Source organism: Calypte anna, chromosome 4A (genome assembly GCF_003957555.1).
Source record: "Calypte anna isolate BGI_N300 chromosome 4A, bCalAnn1_v1.p, whole genome shotgun sequence".
Classification (NCBI taxonomy): Eukaryota; Metazoa; Chordata; class Aves; order Apodiformes; family Trochilidae; genus Calypte; species Calypte anna.
Window position 1 is genome coordinate 13,161,950 of NC_044248.1, and position 15,897 is coordinate 13,177,846.

General features: G+C 38.3%; 1 protein-coding gene across 1 annotated transcript in view; it reads left to right on the forward strand.

Annotated features, from left to right (window-relative positions):
• Positions 1–12,758, forward strand: part of NWD2 (NACHT and WD repeat domain containing 2) — a 42,449-nt gene extending 29,691 nt beyond the window's left edge. Inside the window, exons 4-7 of the mRNA XM_030450010.1 lie at positions 4,003–4,206; positions 6,212–6,356; positions 6,660–7,249; positions 8,823–12,758. Coding sequence (XP_030305870.1) covers positions 4,003–4,206; positions 6,212–6,356; positions 6,660–7,249; positions 8,823–12,758 — 4,875 coding nt within the window. The remainder of the gene's footprint in view (positions 1–4,002; positions 4,207–6,211; positions 6,357–6,659; positions 7,250–8,822) is intronic.
• The last annotated feature ends 3,139 nt before the right edge of the window (positions 12,759–15,897 follow it).

Sequence of the window (15,897 nt, forward strand, 5' to 3'; positions counted from 1 at the left end):
GAAGTATGTGTCTGTGTACACTGATCCTGGTTTAGGTGGACTTGGTCAACAGGTAAGACTTTTTTGTGAATGTTAAAGTAGAGCTTAGTGTATTTTTTAAAAACCTTCAAAACAGGAAAAGATGTTGTATGCGCCTTTTCCAGTAGCAAGCCTTGGCTTCAGACTAACAGCCAAAGGCTTTAAATCCCTTCCTTTGTTGGCTGTCTCTGAACAACACATAGACTCCAAGCAGAATCAAGCACGGGGTGATGCTCTATGATTAAGCTATTTTAAGTTAGTTCCTTGATCTGTTTTAAGGCTAGGATTGTATTTTCCTATGAGTCATCTCTGATTCTCTAAATCTAAAATCTAGGGTCTAAAAATGCTTACCCATTTCTTAAACATATCCTATTGAAGCTACAAGATTAATCAGCCAGCTTCTCCATGGAACATAGAAACTGCATGGGTTTGGATATACTCTTAAAATAGCTTGCATTTTCAGCATACAGTCAGATGATTATACATGTTTTCTGCTAAGTCAGTGTATTTCTTTTTATTGACATAGATCTTTTGGTGCTGTCTTCCATAAAGGTTAATGCTATATTTAATACTAATCACCATATTAGTGAGAACACGATCAGCATGAACTCTCAGTTTTCCACCATTTTATGTATAATGTTTAGAGGAAGAAATAGGCTGCATGAGATTTTTTAGATTTATTTTCTCTTGACCCTCAAGAGCTTTACCAAACCATCTTCTGAGGTACTATTTTATATTTATAGTCTTCTTTATAGTGATACCGGTATGTATCCATAAGGGATGCCTCTTTTCTCTTAAAATACTAGCTTTCAGTAGAGGGTGCTTTTTTTGGAGTTACTGTTCTTGGTAGCATGCCATGCAGCAGCTAATTGTTGTATGCTTTCTTTCATAATCTCAAAAAAATGAATCAGAGACTACTACCTTTGAATGCTATGGAGACTGCAATTATGAGTAAGCTACATGTTCTTTTCTGGTTAATTATTCTGCATATTAGAGAAATTAATGCTTAAAACTGTTTAAAAATAACTTAGAATAGTAGTGCTACTCATTTCTGGAAGAAAACCTCATCACTTGGCCACGTGCTTTTGCAGAGCATATGTTCTGCCTCTTGGTCATGCCATTCATGACATAGGCAAGACAGTGGTTTTACTGAGAAAAGTGTCATAACCTGAGTTCTTTTCTATATTTTATTTGTTTCCCATGACGATTTGCTACAGATCTTTGAAATATTTAATTAATGACTTGACTTATTACCTGCAGACAGTATTTACTCTTTAGTGTTTGTACACTTTCCATCAATTTTAGATCTGAATAGCTTTTAAGAAAAAATTAGTGATAGGAAAGATAGCCCAATAGAAAGCTACTATAGGTAAAGTTTTATATTAAGCTATTTCATTCTTGAAGAAGTATGGTAAGTGAAAGCTAAGAGGATTTATATAGTTGACTTTTTTTCATCTATATTATAAATAGAGAACTAATACTGAGTAGTATTGAAGAACAACAGGTTTTAAAATGTGGCAGGTCTGAATTTATTTAATATAAATTAAGTTTTGGGGTTACAGTTCTCATATTTGGTGATGTGAATTGAATGTAAAGATTGTTGGCTCTCTGAATAAGTAATCCTATTCTTCATTAGCCACAATCTTTGTCAAGAGTGTAAGGGGGGTGGTTTATGAAAGTAGGGAAAAATGTACACGCCTGTAGGAAAATCTTCCACCTAATTGAAAAGAGCAAAGTGAGATTTATATATTTATTTGGAGGAGAATCAGAGTGAGTCAGCAGCTCAAATCTGTAGCCAGAGGTGTGCAAAATCTTCTCAAAATCTTCTCAAGCCCTTCCTCTACCTTACCTTTATTCTCAGACCTCTTTGCTTATTTTATTCGTTTTGACTGACTGTCTCACCTGCACCCATGCTCACAGAGATCAGACCCAGCAATGACAAATGGTGAGGGAAAAGGCAACGAAGTTGTTAAGAAGCTAAGGGCTTCCAACACTAACCATTCTGTGATTCCATGATAAAAATAAGATCATGTAATAAAAATACTAAATTATTTCATTAAAATTACTATTATTTAATTCCAGCTAGTCAATGTACTTCTTCCTTTCTTCTGGATCCTTGTTGTCAGGAGAATGAAGCTACTGTTGGAAGTGAGTGGGCAGCCAGGTTTCCCCTAGGGCCTCTCTATTGCAACAGCTTCTTGAGGGATTTGAGTGCTGTAATTTGTCAGAGACTGAAACCTGCCCTATATGAACTACCATAACTCCTACATTCCTTCATTTCTCCAAAGCAAATAAATTCTTTTCTGTCCACCAGCTCATTGTCACTGCTGCTCTGTTGGAGGATGCCAAGCACTCACCAGCAGAGCAGTTCATGTGAGCTCACTGCAGTTCATGAGAGCTCCTAATCTGCTGCAGGCAAAAATCATCCAGGTTAGTTTACAGAGTGTCAACTGTGGCCTGAGCTGAGGTGGTTTTGCCTGGAAGAGGTTTGGAAGTGCTCACATGCACTGCTCTGATGTCTTGCTTCAGGCTACAGCATCTAGCATGGTGAGCTGCTGGAGTACCTTCTGCCAACACAACTGGATCCAGGAAAGGGGTCTGCAGCTTCATGCATTTGTGATCAGTGAGGCTGTATTCATTATCAGCAGTTCCTGATTTTCAGAATTTATTTACAGCTGGAAAAGTTTAAAACAGCTTCTCATTATGATGAGTGCTTTAGAAATAATGAATATTTAACTTTTACTATTTACAAACAAGGTAATTTACATTTTTAGGGCACTAGTGTATTTGCATTAGCATTACTTTACTAAGAGATCTTTCTAATTCAAATTATGATGCTGATACTGTCAGTTTCTTTCCACGTTAAGTACACCCTCTCATTAACTCAGAATCTTAAATATAAGATTTAAACATTTAAAACATTTAAATGAGGAAATAAAAATCCTACTCTAAAGGAAGAGTTCTTACTGACTAGTGTGGACCAAGATTTGAATGCAGAATTAAGGTGGTGATCTTGAATCTGAAAGAATGCAATGTCCCGCAACTCTATGTTCTATAAAGTTTTTCCTCAATCCTTTTTGAATTTAATATGCATGGACAGCAAACTACGGAAATAAATGTTCTAAAATTCATTCAAAACTTCACAACTAATAGCTTAGTCCTCAGTTTTGAAAGTGAAAAATCTCCTGTGACACAGTTTAAGAAGTCAGTCCTACAGACTTTTGTCTGTATATCAAAAATGTGCATTTAAGTACCAAAATTTCTATTTGGTATTTACTCAGAGCTATTTTCCTTTGCTCCACTGTTCATTCAGCAGACAGCTACTGGGGCAAAGACACTGAACATTTTTGCAGTAAGGAAATATGAGAAACAAGCTGCTGTTTGTGTTTCTTCAACATTGATCCTTGGTATTACCAGCATAAGCCACATAATAATAATAGCAGTATGAGCTGTGCTTAACATAATGAGACATTTCATCAAACAGAACATAAAATATTCTATTCCATTACTGTGAAAATTAAGAATAAAGCTAAGAGGTAAAAAACCCAGAGTTGTATCCTTATCCTAAGTTCAGAGAAAAAGATTTTCACATTAGCTTTTGCAAGTGAGATTAATTCCAACCTCTGACTAATGGGAATCAATAATACATGAGTCAGTGTTGTGCTAAGAAAATATGTGGGGTATTTTTTATTTTCTTTTTCTTATGCCTGTGTATTTATTAGCAGTTAATATTAAGAAAGGCAATACATCTACTTGAAATTTTGCCAAGTCATCATAGTAGAATGCAGCTCAGTACAGTAACTTCAACAGTAATTCATCTGCTCTGTATCTGGGGGTTCTCTTAGGTTACTCTTCCTAGTAATGTCAACATTAAACTATGACCACACTAATCATAAAATGTTTTTTATGAATCTCAGATCCTGAGGACGGTTCTTGCATAACTAAAAAGAATAATTTAATCCCTACTTTCCTGCAAATACACAGGGCCTTCTGGGAGAAAAGTACGGGAACATCCGAATACCGGGGGAAGTTGAGTCAGCAGAATTTGAAATGATCTTGGATGCTGCTATAGAGGCCAAGCTAGAGACAAGGGTTTTAGAAGAGTGGTACTGCAGGGATGAGAATGCAGTACCACCAGCCTATTACCTCAGACCAAAATCTGAAATGCTGAAGAACTACCAGAATACAGTAAGTTACATTCACCTCCATACAAAATTCTTTTCTCTCAGTTACAGTTATGGGTAGTCCTCAGGGCCAGAAACCTGCTGCTGCCTCTGAATTAGCTTCTGCATCCCTGTTTGCACATGAGCAACTGGTGCTGTGATGCTGCTTTTCCATACATGGTGAAGGGAGCAGCTACAAAACACCAAGGAAAATCTCAGGTCATGACTCGGCAATGATCTGCTCTCTGATAACACCAGTGGATGGTAGTTCTTGACCTGATGGGGTTAGTGGGACAGATACAGATATTTCTCTTCCCTTCCTTGATGCTGGAATAGGGAGAGCTCTCCTGCCCTGCTATTGTGCTTTTGCCAGATTTCAGTGAACAGGATTTGCAGAGGTTTTCCCTTCTTTAACAGTCAGACAAGTGGGTAGTGCTGTCCCAAGTTAGCTCTCACACTTTTAACTTATTAACTGTAGTCTAATAAAAGATTTTTTTAACACTGTTAGTTATAATTTTTAAAGCAGGCATTTGTCTTTAATTGATGACAATAAAAGCTGTATATTGCCCATGCCTCAGATTTCAATGTTCAGAAAAGTCCTTAACAGAGTATTCACTTCATTTTGTGTGTATACTCTATTAAACAAAAAAATTAAATAATCCATTGTACTGCATTCTCTTGCTGTGTAGCAGGGTGTTTTCTCTGTTGCATGAAAAAGCATTGAGAACTTGAAAAGCATAGACACAGAAAGAGTTTTAATGAGTTAAAGACAGTATAATGTGGCTAATGCTGAAGTACTGATCACAAGGGAAAAACAAGTTTTGTAATTTTGTGTTGCTTTGCTAGTGCCCACAGCATCCCTTTGAATAAAGCTTGGCTTTTTTATTAAAACTTTGTACCTTTCCTCAAGCTACTGATATGCAGGAGTAAGTAAAAAGCTCATTGTAACTTAAGTCTACCATAGAGTTACATCTCATAAACTTACAGAAAGTAATAAAAGACACACAACTCTGAACATATCAAGAGTTGCTAGGGAGCTTATCCTGGAGGCTGTTTTTTCCCCCTATTACACCCTCCAGGAAAGACCAAGACCCCTTAAACACTTCACCTGTAGCAGGGAATGCAGCAGTGACCACCTTACCTACTGTCTCAGAGAAACCTTAGGTGACCTTATAGCAACCTTCCAATATTTGAAGGGGGACTACAAGGAAGCTGGGGTAGGGCTTTTTACAAGGTGTGTAGTGAGACAGGGTGAAATGTTTTAAAACTTGAAGAGGGAAGATTTAGGTTAAACCTTAGGAAGAAATTCTTTAATTTGAGGGTGGCTCTGGCTGCCCAAGGAAGTTGTGGCTGCCCCCTCCCTGGAAGGGCTCAAGGCCACGTTGGATGGTTAGTGGGAGGTGTCCCTGCCCATGCAGGAGGCTTGAAACTAGGCCATCTTTTAAGGTCCCTAAAAATGCAAAACATTGTATGGTCTCTGAACCTCCATTGTGGAATCTGTGAGATACCATCTGAAAGGATTAGTGAATTTATATTGGAGTCTCTCTCTGGTGACAGTAAGATTACTGTTACTATAGCAATGAATGAATGAAAGTAATGTCAAATATAATCCCATATTTTTCAAATATGATAGCTAATAAGTGCTTAATTACAGGTGCAAGGAACTTCATTCAGTTTTGAAATCAAATTTGTTATTATTTTATTATTAAGAATTATTAATCATTACTATGTCTCATTAAATGAGGCATAATTTTCACAGTGTTAATGTTGCTTTATTACCATTATTTCAGGCATCATTCTGCATTAGCTGTCTACAGTACGAATTCAGGAAATAGTCAAAGCAGCAACGTTTTATAATTCTAAAATGGAATACCTGTAGTATAAAATGTTGTGCTCTAATTTCTTTATTTTTTAGTGTATATTTTTCTCTGTTACCATGGTATTTATTACCTTGAATATTAGACTTTTACTTTCTGAAGTTGTAGATTTGTGTATTACAGCTACCGTTTAACTATGTGTATTTTTCAAAGATGGAATCTTCTTCAAATCCTGTGAATGAGAACAAGTGGCAAGATGTATCAGAAGAGATTAAGAAGATTTTTAAGACTGCTGTGAAACTACTGTATGAGAAAGGAAAAATGAAACGCAGCCAAGCAAAGAGATATCTTTCCTCTGGTAAACTTCAGACTAAATATTTCTATCTATTCACTTATTATCTTTTCTATCAACCTTTCCACAAACATTAAATGTATTTGTCGGCATTTCTAGTATGATTGAAGAGAAAAAAAAAATGCTCATTGTGCTTGGTTAAGGCCAAAATCCATACGAAAGGACGGCACAATTTCTCTGTGCTTTTTCTTTTTTTTACAGAAAACAGATGCAGTCATTCAAGAGCCTGCATGCTGGGGGTGGGGAATGTTCTTGAGCTGTTTATAAAGAAAAGATAACAGAGACTCTGTGTTCTCTTTTTATCCCCAGCTATTGAAGATGAACTTGATTTTGCCTTGGGCAAACAAACACCAGCTTTTCTAAAGAAGTGTGTTTGCTACATTCGGAAAATTGCCAACATTGAGCGTTTCGTTAAAATTCCAGAGATGGGAAAATACATGGACGTGGTACATACAGCAGGGAAGTTTCTACGAGATCCTGAAGCCCATGAGAAACTGATCAAGCTCAGGGATGAATTCATTCCTACCATCGTCGCATCGTCCAATCTGAGAGTGTACACGTCTGTCACTCACTGTGACATGAAACTGGGATACTCCCAAGAAGTGGAGAGCCATTACATCGAAGGCCTTGGCAAACAGTTCTATGAAGACATGATTGATATAATCCAAGCAACAGTCCAGCAGAATTTTGACACTGAGACAGACTCGCTGTACGATGAAGTTCTTCAACACTCATCACTATGTAAAACGTACTCCACTTTTTATGAATATAGATGTGAGGCATTAAACATCATTCACAAGTACATTCTGCCCAGTAAAATAGGACACATTAACCCCCTTATCATATACGGAGGACCATGCACAGGGAAGACTCTCTTACTAGCCGAAGTGGCAAAGAAGGTAAATAAATACTTTACATAATATTGTGATGTTAGGACCATTAGTGCTTAAGGGCTAACATAGGTTTTGTTCTTCCTTTTGTTAACAGGTCTGGTACAGCCCTCTATACAAAGTAAAGATAATAAAAAGTATATTCTGCAAATTATTGTACACATATTTAGAAAAATAATTAGTTTTCAGTAATAGTGTGTCTATCATGTGCTTAGCCAAACCAAAGCTACTTTATTAGAGGTCTTAAAAGTCTAATAAGAATCAATATATTTTTAATTAACAATATATCTATTAGATGGATCACATTCTCTTTTGTTCCCCTGAGATCCTACAAATCTGAAATGATCTAAACACCCAGTGCAGGTTTTGGTCTTATTCACAAATACAACATTTCTTTCCAAGTCATGCCTTCTTATGTTCTCAGAAGTTATTCCAGAATAAATCTGATACACTTGTTATAAGACTATAATAACCTGCAAAAATACCTGTACTCATTTATCTGATATGTGCCGTTCAAATAATTGAGCTGAATACTACAGGGAGATGAGTGAAACACTGCACGGCAGCACCAGATGCAGAAAAAAAACAAGCTGGCATTTCTAATCCTAATTCCCCAGCCAGGAAACACAACCTAGAGTTCCCTGCAGGGTGCTCAGAGAAATTAGCATAGTGTGCTGGGAAACAGCTGTATCATCCAGAAGGAAATGGAGAAGGGAACAATAATGTTTAAAAGTCCACATCAAATGTGACTTAACATAGATTCACATTAAGTGCATATCTGAAATTGGGATTTACAGCTCCAGATTTTGTTTCACATCTCAGTAAATAAGTTATTCTAGAGATTCTGGTTATGCTTTTCTTCTTAAAAAATTCTGTAATAACCAAAATGAGGTGAAAAGAGTTAGCAAGTGTGAGAACTGAGTATGTAAGCCTGCACAGAGTGAGAAGATTTAAAGCTACATTCCTCACTTGGTTAGAGCATGTTAACCAAAAATAGAGCAAGATACCTTTTCCCCCTTGTAGCAAGGGCAGAAGTCACAAGTGCACTGAGACAGAGCCTGATTCTGTGGTGCAGGAATTAAGGTAACCTGCTAATAAAGGGCAATCTTTAGTCTGATCCCTGTCCTCCAGAACCATCAGGATTTACATTTATACTCAGCTGGGAATGAAAATTAAACAAGTTTAGGTGGCAGGCTAGTCAGCCTGGCCAAGGATGACATTGCTCAGTGCCTCAGGAGTTTATTAATAAGAGAATCTACCTACAGAAGTGAGACACTGATTTTGCAAAGAGTACTCTGGGATTTATGGACTACATTCTACTCATGTCCTCTTAGACAAAAGCCTTTTTGTGGATCTGGGTCCTAGTGTTTTGGGACACTACCTGTGCTAAACAAAGATGACATATGGCACAAATCTCATTCAGTATACATAAAACAAACCAGCCTTGACCCATGCCAGTGAAAGCACTTCCATTCAACCAATGATGTTTAAAAATGTTTATTTTTACATAGGCAATCACTATTTATAAACTCTGTTACTAGTCTTCATTTAGATATTAACTAAATTATGCTCTATATTCTAGTCCTATTCCTGGCTACAAGAAGAGATGGGACCAGATTCTGACCCTGTAGTAGTTATAAGATTTTTGGGATCCACAGAAACAAGTACAGATCTGAAGAATATACTTCAAAGCATTTGTGAACAATTAGCAGTCAACTATCATTGCCTTGTACAAAGTTACCCAAAAAAGATTCATGACCTCCGGGACTTGTTCATCAATCTCTTGAATGAATCTTCATTCCACAGGCCACTGGTAATAATATTTGATGCCCTAGAACAGCTAACAGATAGTGATGACGGGAGGAAGCTCTGGTGGCTTCCCATCCACCTTCCCCGTTCAGTACGGATAATTTTGTCAACACTGCCAAACAAGCATGGGATTCTGCAAAAACTGAGGTGCCTTATTCATGACGAAAATAACTATATAGAATTGACTGCAAGGGACAGAAAGATGTGTAGCCAAGTACTGAAACATCAGCTGCTGCAAGTTAAAAGAAAAGTAACATCAGGACAACAAATCTACGTCAATGAAGCATTCTCCAAGTGCACACTGCCAATGTTTGTGAACTTAACCTTCAGAGAGGTCAGGAACTGGAGATCTCACAAAGATGTGGATGAGTCCTCCCTCTGTGTCACTGTCCATGAAAGCATAGAGCAGTTGTTTTGGTCACTGGAAAACAAGTGTGGACCAAGACTATTGTCAAGAGCACTTGGCTATATTACTATGTCCAAATCTGGCCTGAGTGAAATGGAACTTGAAGATATTTTAGCCCTTGACAACAGTGTTATGTATGAACTGAGTGAGAACGTCAGAGAAAGTAACCCACTGAGAGTCCCATATATATACATTGCCAGGCTTAAGGAGGGCTTACAGGGGTACTTGATAGAGCGGCAGGTCAAAAATGTAACACTTCTTCTTTGGGCAAATAGGCACTTGCAGCTAATTGCCCAGAAATTGTACTTGCATAATGAAGAAGATTTACGTGAAATGCACACTGTCATGGCAGAGTATTTCCTTGGTGTTTGGTCGGGTGGAAGAAGAAAACCTCTTTATAGCAGTGACCAATATCTAAATGGTTGTCCTGACCTTGACAGTAGAGGCCTGAATGAGGATGAAAAGCACGGCATGGATCAGACTGCTTTTGACAGACAGGCACCTGATCAGCCATGGGTCTTCCAGTGTAATCCATTAGAGCCTGATATCTTTTTTATCAACCACAGAAAAATGACAGAGCTTATTCATCACTTGACAAGATGTGGGAGGACAGATGATCTTCTGTACGGAGTCATTATGAACTTCAGCTGGCTGTACACCATGATTAGAATAGGGCAGTTTGATAAAGCACTTTCTGACATAGAACTGGCTTACACTTACTCACAAGAGAAGGAGCTGAAATTTCTGGCCAGTACTCTCCGCAGCATAAAATTCAAAGTAGTAAAATACCCAGGTTCACTCTCCGCTGAACTGCAGCAGAGGCTTCTCCCAGTAGTAAGTTCGTTGCCCAAACTTAGACATCTGCTCTTAGAGTGTGACAAGGATGGACCCAAGTACTGCTCTATTGTCCCTTTACATTCCTCCATGGATGTGACTTACAGCCCTGAGCGCCTGCCGCTGTCATCCAGCTGCATGCATGTCACTGAGATTTTGCCCACCTTCAGTCCCAGCACAATTATTGCTGCTTTAGAAAATGGCTCCATCAGCACTTGGGATGTAGAGACCCGACAGTTACTGAGACAGATTACGACAGCTCCATCTGTTATCCTAGGGATGAAGCTTACTAGTGATGAAAAGTATCTTGTAGTGACTACAACAAAAAACACTCTTTTGATATACGATAATGTAAATTCCTGTCTCCTGTCTGAGGTGGAAATTAAGGGGTCAAAACATTGTGGAATTGGGGGAGGCTCGAGTTTTATAAATGGATTTACAGTATCAGTCAACCATGTGCTTGCTTGGCTGGAGGCCAGCAAAGACATTACTGTAATAGATCTCCTTTATGGTTGGCCTCTCTATCACTTCCACTGCTGGTACGAAGTGACCTGTGTGCAGTGTTCTCCAGATGGAATTTATGCATTCTGTGGACAGTATTTGAACACCACCACCATTTTTCACTTGGGCAGCGGAGAGAAGTTGGCAACTGTAACCTCTGAATTTTCCAGTGGATTTGTGAAATTCCTTCTCATTCTGGACACAGCCCAAGAAATGGTGACGGTGGACAGTGAGGGTAGCCTCTCTGTTTGGAATACAGAGGAAATTGCGAATCCCCAGCTTACGGATGACTTTGACTGCAGAAGAGAAGACAGTGAATTTGTCAGCATAGAGCTTTCTGAAGACCAAAGTGCAATTTTGATTTGTAAGGCTCTCAGCATTGAACTTCTTGACACTCGTGTGTGGAAGGTGACGGAAAAGTTTAGAGCTAAACACAATGAGCGCTTTATATCTGCTGTGTTATCCAAAAATGGCAACTGTATAATTGCTTCAATGGAAAATACCTCAGCCATTTTTGTTTGGAGAAGAGATACAGGACAATGTATGGCAAGCTTACAGGAAATCTCAGGAACTATAGTCAGGCTAATTAAATCAAATCATCATAACATGCTGCTATCCTTATCCACCAGTGGTGTCCTTTCTATTTGGGATATAGACATCATAACTGCTATGTCCAACATTGACAAATCCGGCAAGCCTATCCAAAGACTGGTGTTGCCAGCTAGAGGTGAACTAATATACACGTTGGATGGATCAGATTCTGTCTATAAGTGGAACTTCAGCACTGGATTTATTGAAGCCGTGTTCAAGCATGAAGGTATTGTTGAAAACTGCGTGCTGACCTCTTCTGGAGACATAATGGTCACATCAGATGATAAATGCAGCCAATATGTATGGCACACTGTTAGTGGTGAAAATATATTTCGCATCAACGGACAAAAAATCTCAGAGCTAATGATTACTCATAATGATCAATTTGTTGTCTCTCTCTGTGAGCAAAATGCATCCAGAGTTTGGCGACTTGCTACAGGACACAGGGTTTGCAATATTTTAGTTGCCTTACAGAATGCATTTATAACAACTGCAAATACATTTGTAGTCGGAATGGCAAAGAATAAAGTGTTAGCAGTGAGTCTCTGGACAGGCAGTATAACAAAGAAGTTTTGCTGTGATGATGGTGCAAGCATTGTGGATATTAAGCTGATACCAGACTGCCCAGATATTATAGTATTTATAACATCTACTGAAACTGTGAACATCTGGAGCCTAACAGAGGAAGTCATCTGCAGACGTGTGCAATTGCCTGCCAATTTCTTAAAAAGTTTAGAAGACTTTGAAATATCTCCAAATGGGAAGCTAGGAATTATAACCCGTGGTGATGAGAACATCAATGTTCTTGATTTATACAGTGGGAAACTTCGCGTGGTTCATGCTCCAGGTGTTGTCTGGCGGCAGAGGCTGTCTCGGGATGGCCGCTATCTCGTCTACATCTGTTTCCGCAGTGAAGAGGAGGATGACAATGGTGCAGTCTCTAGTTTAATAGTCATGAGGCTGGCAGATGGCAAAAACATCGGTGCCTGTTCTCTTTACAAAACTCCCACTTTTCTTGCACTCTCACAGAGGCATTTAAATATTATTATTGGATTTGATGATGGAAGTATAGGTACTTACACCGTGGTGGATCGAGTCGACGCAGCGCTGAAAATCAAAATTGCTACTTCAAATAGTCGTCAGATTTTCAACAACACAACACAAGTGATTAGGCCAAAATGTCACAATCACACCTTCAAAGCGACTGCAGACTGCATTTGGAGGGAATCAACAGAAGTATTTGCAAGAGATAGCCCCATCACAGTTACAGAGCCTGAGGTGAGTGAAGCAACACCAACCAAAAAACACAACTATTGCTATGAGAAAGTGTGCTCAGCTATAGACTGCAGAGGACACAGTTTTGCTGCTGACAACTGAGTAACCATCTGGACTAGATTATCTGAATAATAGTATACATGTATAGATTTGTCCTCTGAGTTTAGTAAAAACCAGTAGTTCCTTTGAAGACAGACAGAAACAGCAGAGGGCAGACCAGCTGTTTTTTCCTTAACAAATATTCTTACATTTATAAGAACAAAAATTAAAAAAAAAAAAAGCAAAGATGGAGCAAATGGGCTGGAGGATTTTATATATTTTGGAATACAAGGTTCAGTACAGGATTTCACCAGGGCCTTGATTTAAAATTTCTAGCAATACTATCAAAATTGTTCTGCTATTTCAGAAGTTAGGTGATTTTATCTGGAATCAACAAACTGTTTTAACTAGAACTAAAGCTCCATATGATCAGTAAGAAGAGGCAGACCACTATTTTATATACCAACTTGCCTAGATGGGTCTATAGCTAACAGCCAACTTTGTACCCACTTGCAAAAATAGGTTTTTCTGCTTGATGGTGCAATGACAAGATGTCACTTGCCAACCTGGAACACTTGATACATTCCATCATCATTTGAAAAATACCTTCTTTTTTTTTAAATTGTGTTGGAAGCAGTAGCTGCCAGTCAGCTGCAAACATGTCAACATGTCAGCTGATAAGTATTTGTTCACCAGAATGAATGGACTGAAAGATTATTTGTTTTTAATTGCATGCAGGAATTTCAGGTTTCTGTATTGTGATAAAAATGATAAAAACTTAGGTCTTAAAAGGAATTTAGGGTTTGGGGGTTTGTTTTCAGTTTGGGGAATTTTTTTGTCTTCACAATATGTACTCGTAGTTTGTAATGAAACATACTCAAAGAGAAAGGGCATTACTGATGGAAGGTAAACACATTAATTTACGTTAAAAGGTTGCTATCCATTTTGTTGTAAGAAAGTCAAAAGTATCTCCTGTGTCCCCAAAGTAATCTTAAATTTGCCTTACTATAATTTCTGCTTTTTCCCCTGATAAATACAGATCAGATGACCAAACACTCTGGGACTGCTTGCATATGGGCTGAAAATGCCACTAAATGTAAAGGCTGTCCGAAGGTTCTTTATTCATCTAGTTTGGAATGTTTTTTTCTTACTTTCACAAACTTAAAAGCTTCACTTTCTGCTTTAGAAGTATTCTGAGCCTTTTGTACCATTTTACCAGTTTCAAGGCATAAATTACGACATAATGACAACTCCTTTAAAAAAAAAAAATACATTTTACCCAATAAAAAAATAATACTGGACAATATCTGAAAGGATAAGACAATTTTTCTCTCCTTACATATCTTAAAGTTGGCACACCTGTGGAAATTTCTTCAAATTAGTTAAGCAAAACAATTTTATTTTTAAAATCAGAACTCCATGCCACAAATTTCCAAGAAATGAATGCTAAGATAGAACTTAGTGTAGTGTGTGAATGTTTAATGTACAAGCCAATATAGTATATTAAGTGACTTGAATGATTTTTCCTAACTTGTTTGCAACTAATAGATGATATTGAATGTTTTTATGTAAACTTTGTATTGTTGGGAAAGCTTACCCAATCAGAGATTTATATTTTCATAAATGTCAAATTTAGTTAACTTTTGTTACGGAGTTGTTAAATTAGAAATCTATTGCAGTCTTCAAAAAATATACAGTCTTGTGTATGCATTGTTTGTACTAATAAACTAAGGAAACAAGACTTGTGTGTGTCTCTTAATTCCAGGGAAAGTTCAGAGGGAAATAAGGTTTTCATAACTCCCATTAACCTGTATTTAAATAAATAAGGGCTATATTCATATGGAAAAATTACGGTATCTTTCCCACTTAACTAAATCAAGCACTCAAAACCTAATGACATTCACTAAAAAAAATCCATGGTTAGATTCTGCTTATGACTAGATTGCATACTGCCAGTCTGCAAGTCAGCAGACTCAAAGGCTTGTGTAAACTACCCAGTAGAAAGCTCAGAAAAGAGGGGAGAATACTTGTGATCCCTTGAGTCCTTCAGAGCTACAGGAAGGGGCAGTGGAATCCTCACCTCCCAGGGCCCTGTCCTGAAGGTAAGCAGCTGCCTCCTTTCAGGCAATGGGAATCACTCATATTTCAGCCTTGAACTCCTTCTGCGTAACTCATATAATGTTGTAAAGCTAGTTCCTTCATTATCTTGGAAGAGTAAAAATACATCTCCTGTCTGCCAGGACAGTAGCTAGCTTTGGGTAGTAAAGGACTATAAGGCAGAAACAAAGCAAAACACGTAAGTGGAGAAGTCTTCTTCCTTTATGGCAAGCTCTGCCAGAACCCAGGTGGTCCCAGCTCAGCTGAGTGGCTTACTGACACAGCACCCAGACTTGCTTCTTTTTCTGCACAGCAGCATGACTTCTTGGGGCAGGGGACTGTCCCCAGCAAAAGTTTCAGCATGAAAGATGAAGTGTTCGCTTCATCTCGGGTCCAAGAGGGAATGAATTTTACAGCCTTGTTTAGTTGCTCAACACAATAAGCCAACATGGAAGCAGCCATGCTGTATATAAAAATGCATGAGTGTTCCTGTCATATTTTGAACTTTAGTCTTTTATGTTCACAGTCATAGAATCTGCCAAGTTGGAAGGGACCTGTCAGGATCAAGCTCAACTTCTCTCTCTGTATAGGGCACCCCAAGAATCACCCCATGTGCCTGAGAGCAGTGTTCTCCCCAAGGACAGGCAGAGTGGGGCAGCACTACTATTTTTCTTAAATGTGAAACAATGAGAAAGACAAACATGAACGTGACTCCTAATCCACTTAAACCCTTCAACCAAGTATTAGATTCCTAATCGCATGGAAGGATCCTGTTTATATCGTGTCCCTCCTCATAGTTTATGTCTTAATAGACACACTATCTCATTCAGCTTTCTGAGCCTGTTCCTCAGGGGTCATACTCCTCACACTGAGCCCAAGTGGCAGACACAGGTTTCTGAATGGTTTTGGGCTGCTCAGTGTCCAAATACTCCTGCAGGAGTGAACGCTCCATAGTTCCTCACAACTCTGTCCCTAGGTTCATCTATGAGGTGGTACAAGGATAAGGAACTTCCTTTAATAATGAGCCATCCAAATGCCAAGTGCTGTTCTATCTCTACACAGCAATAGAGCAATTAACTTTTTTTTAAGAAGCATTGTTTGCATA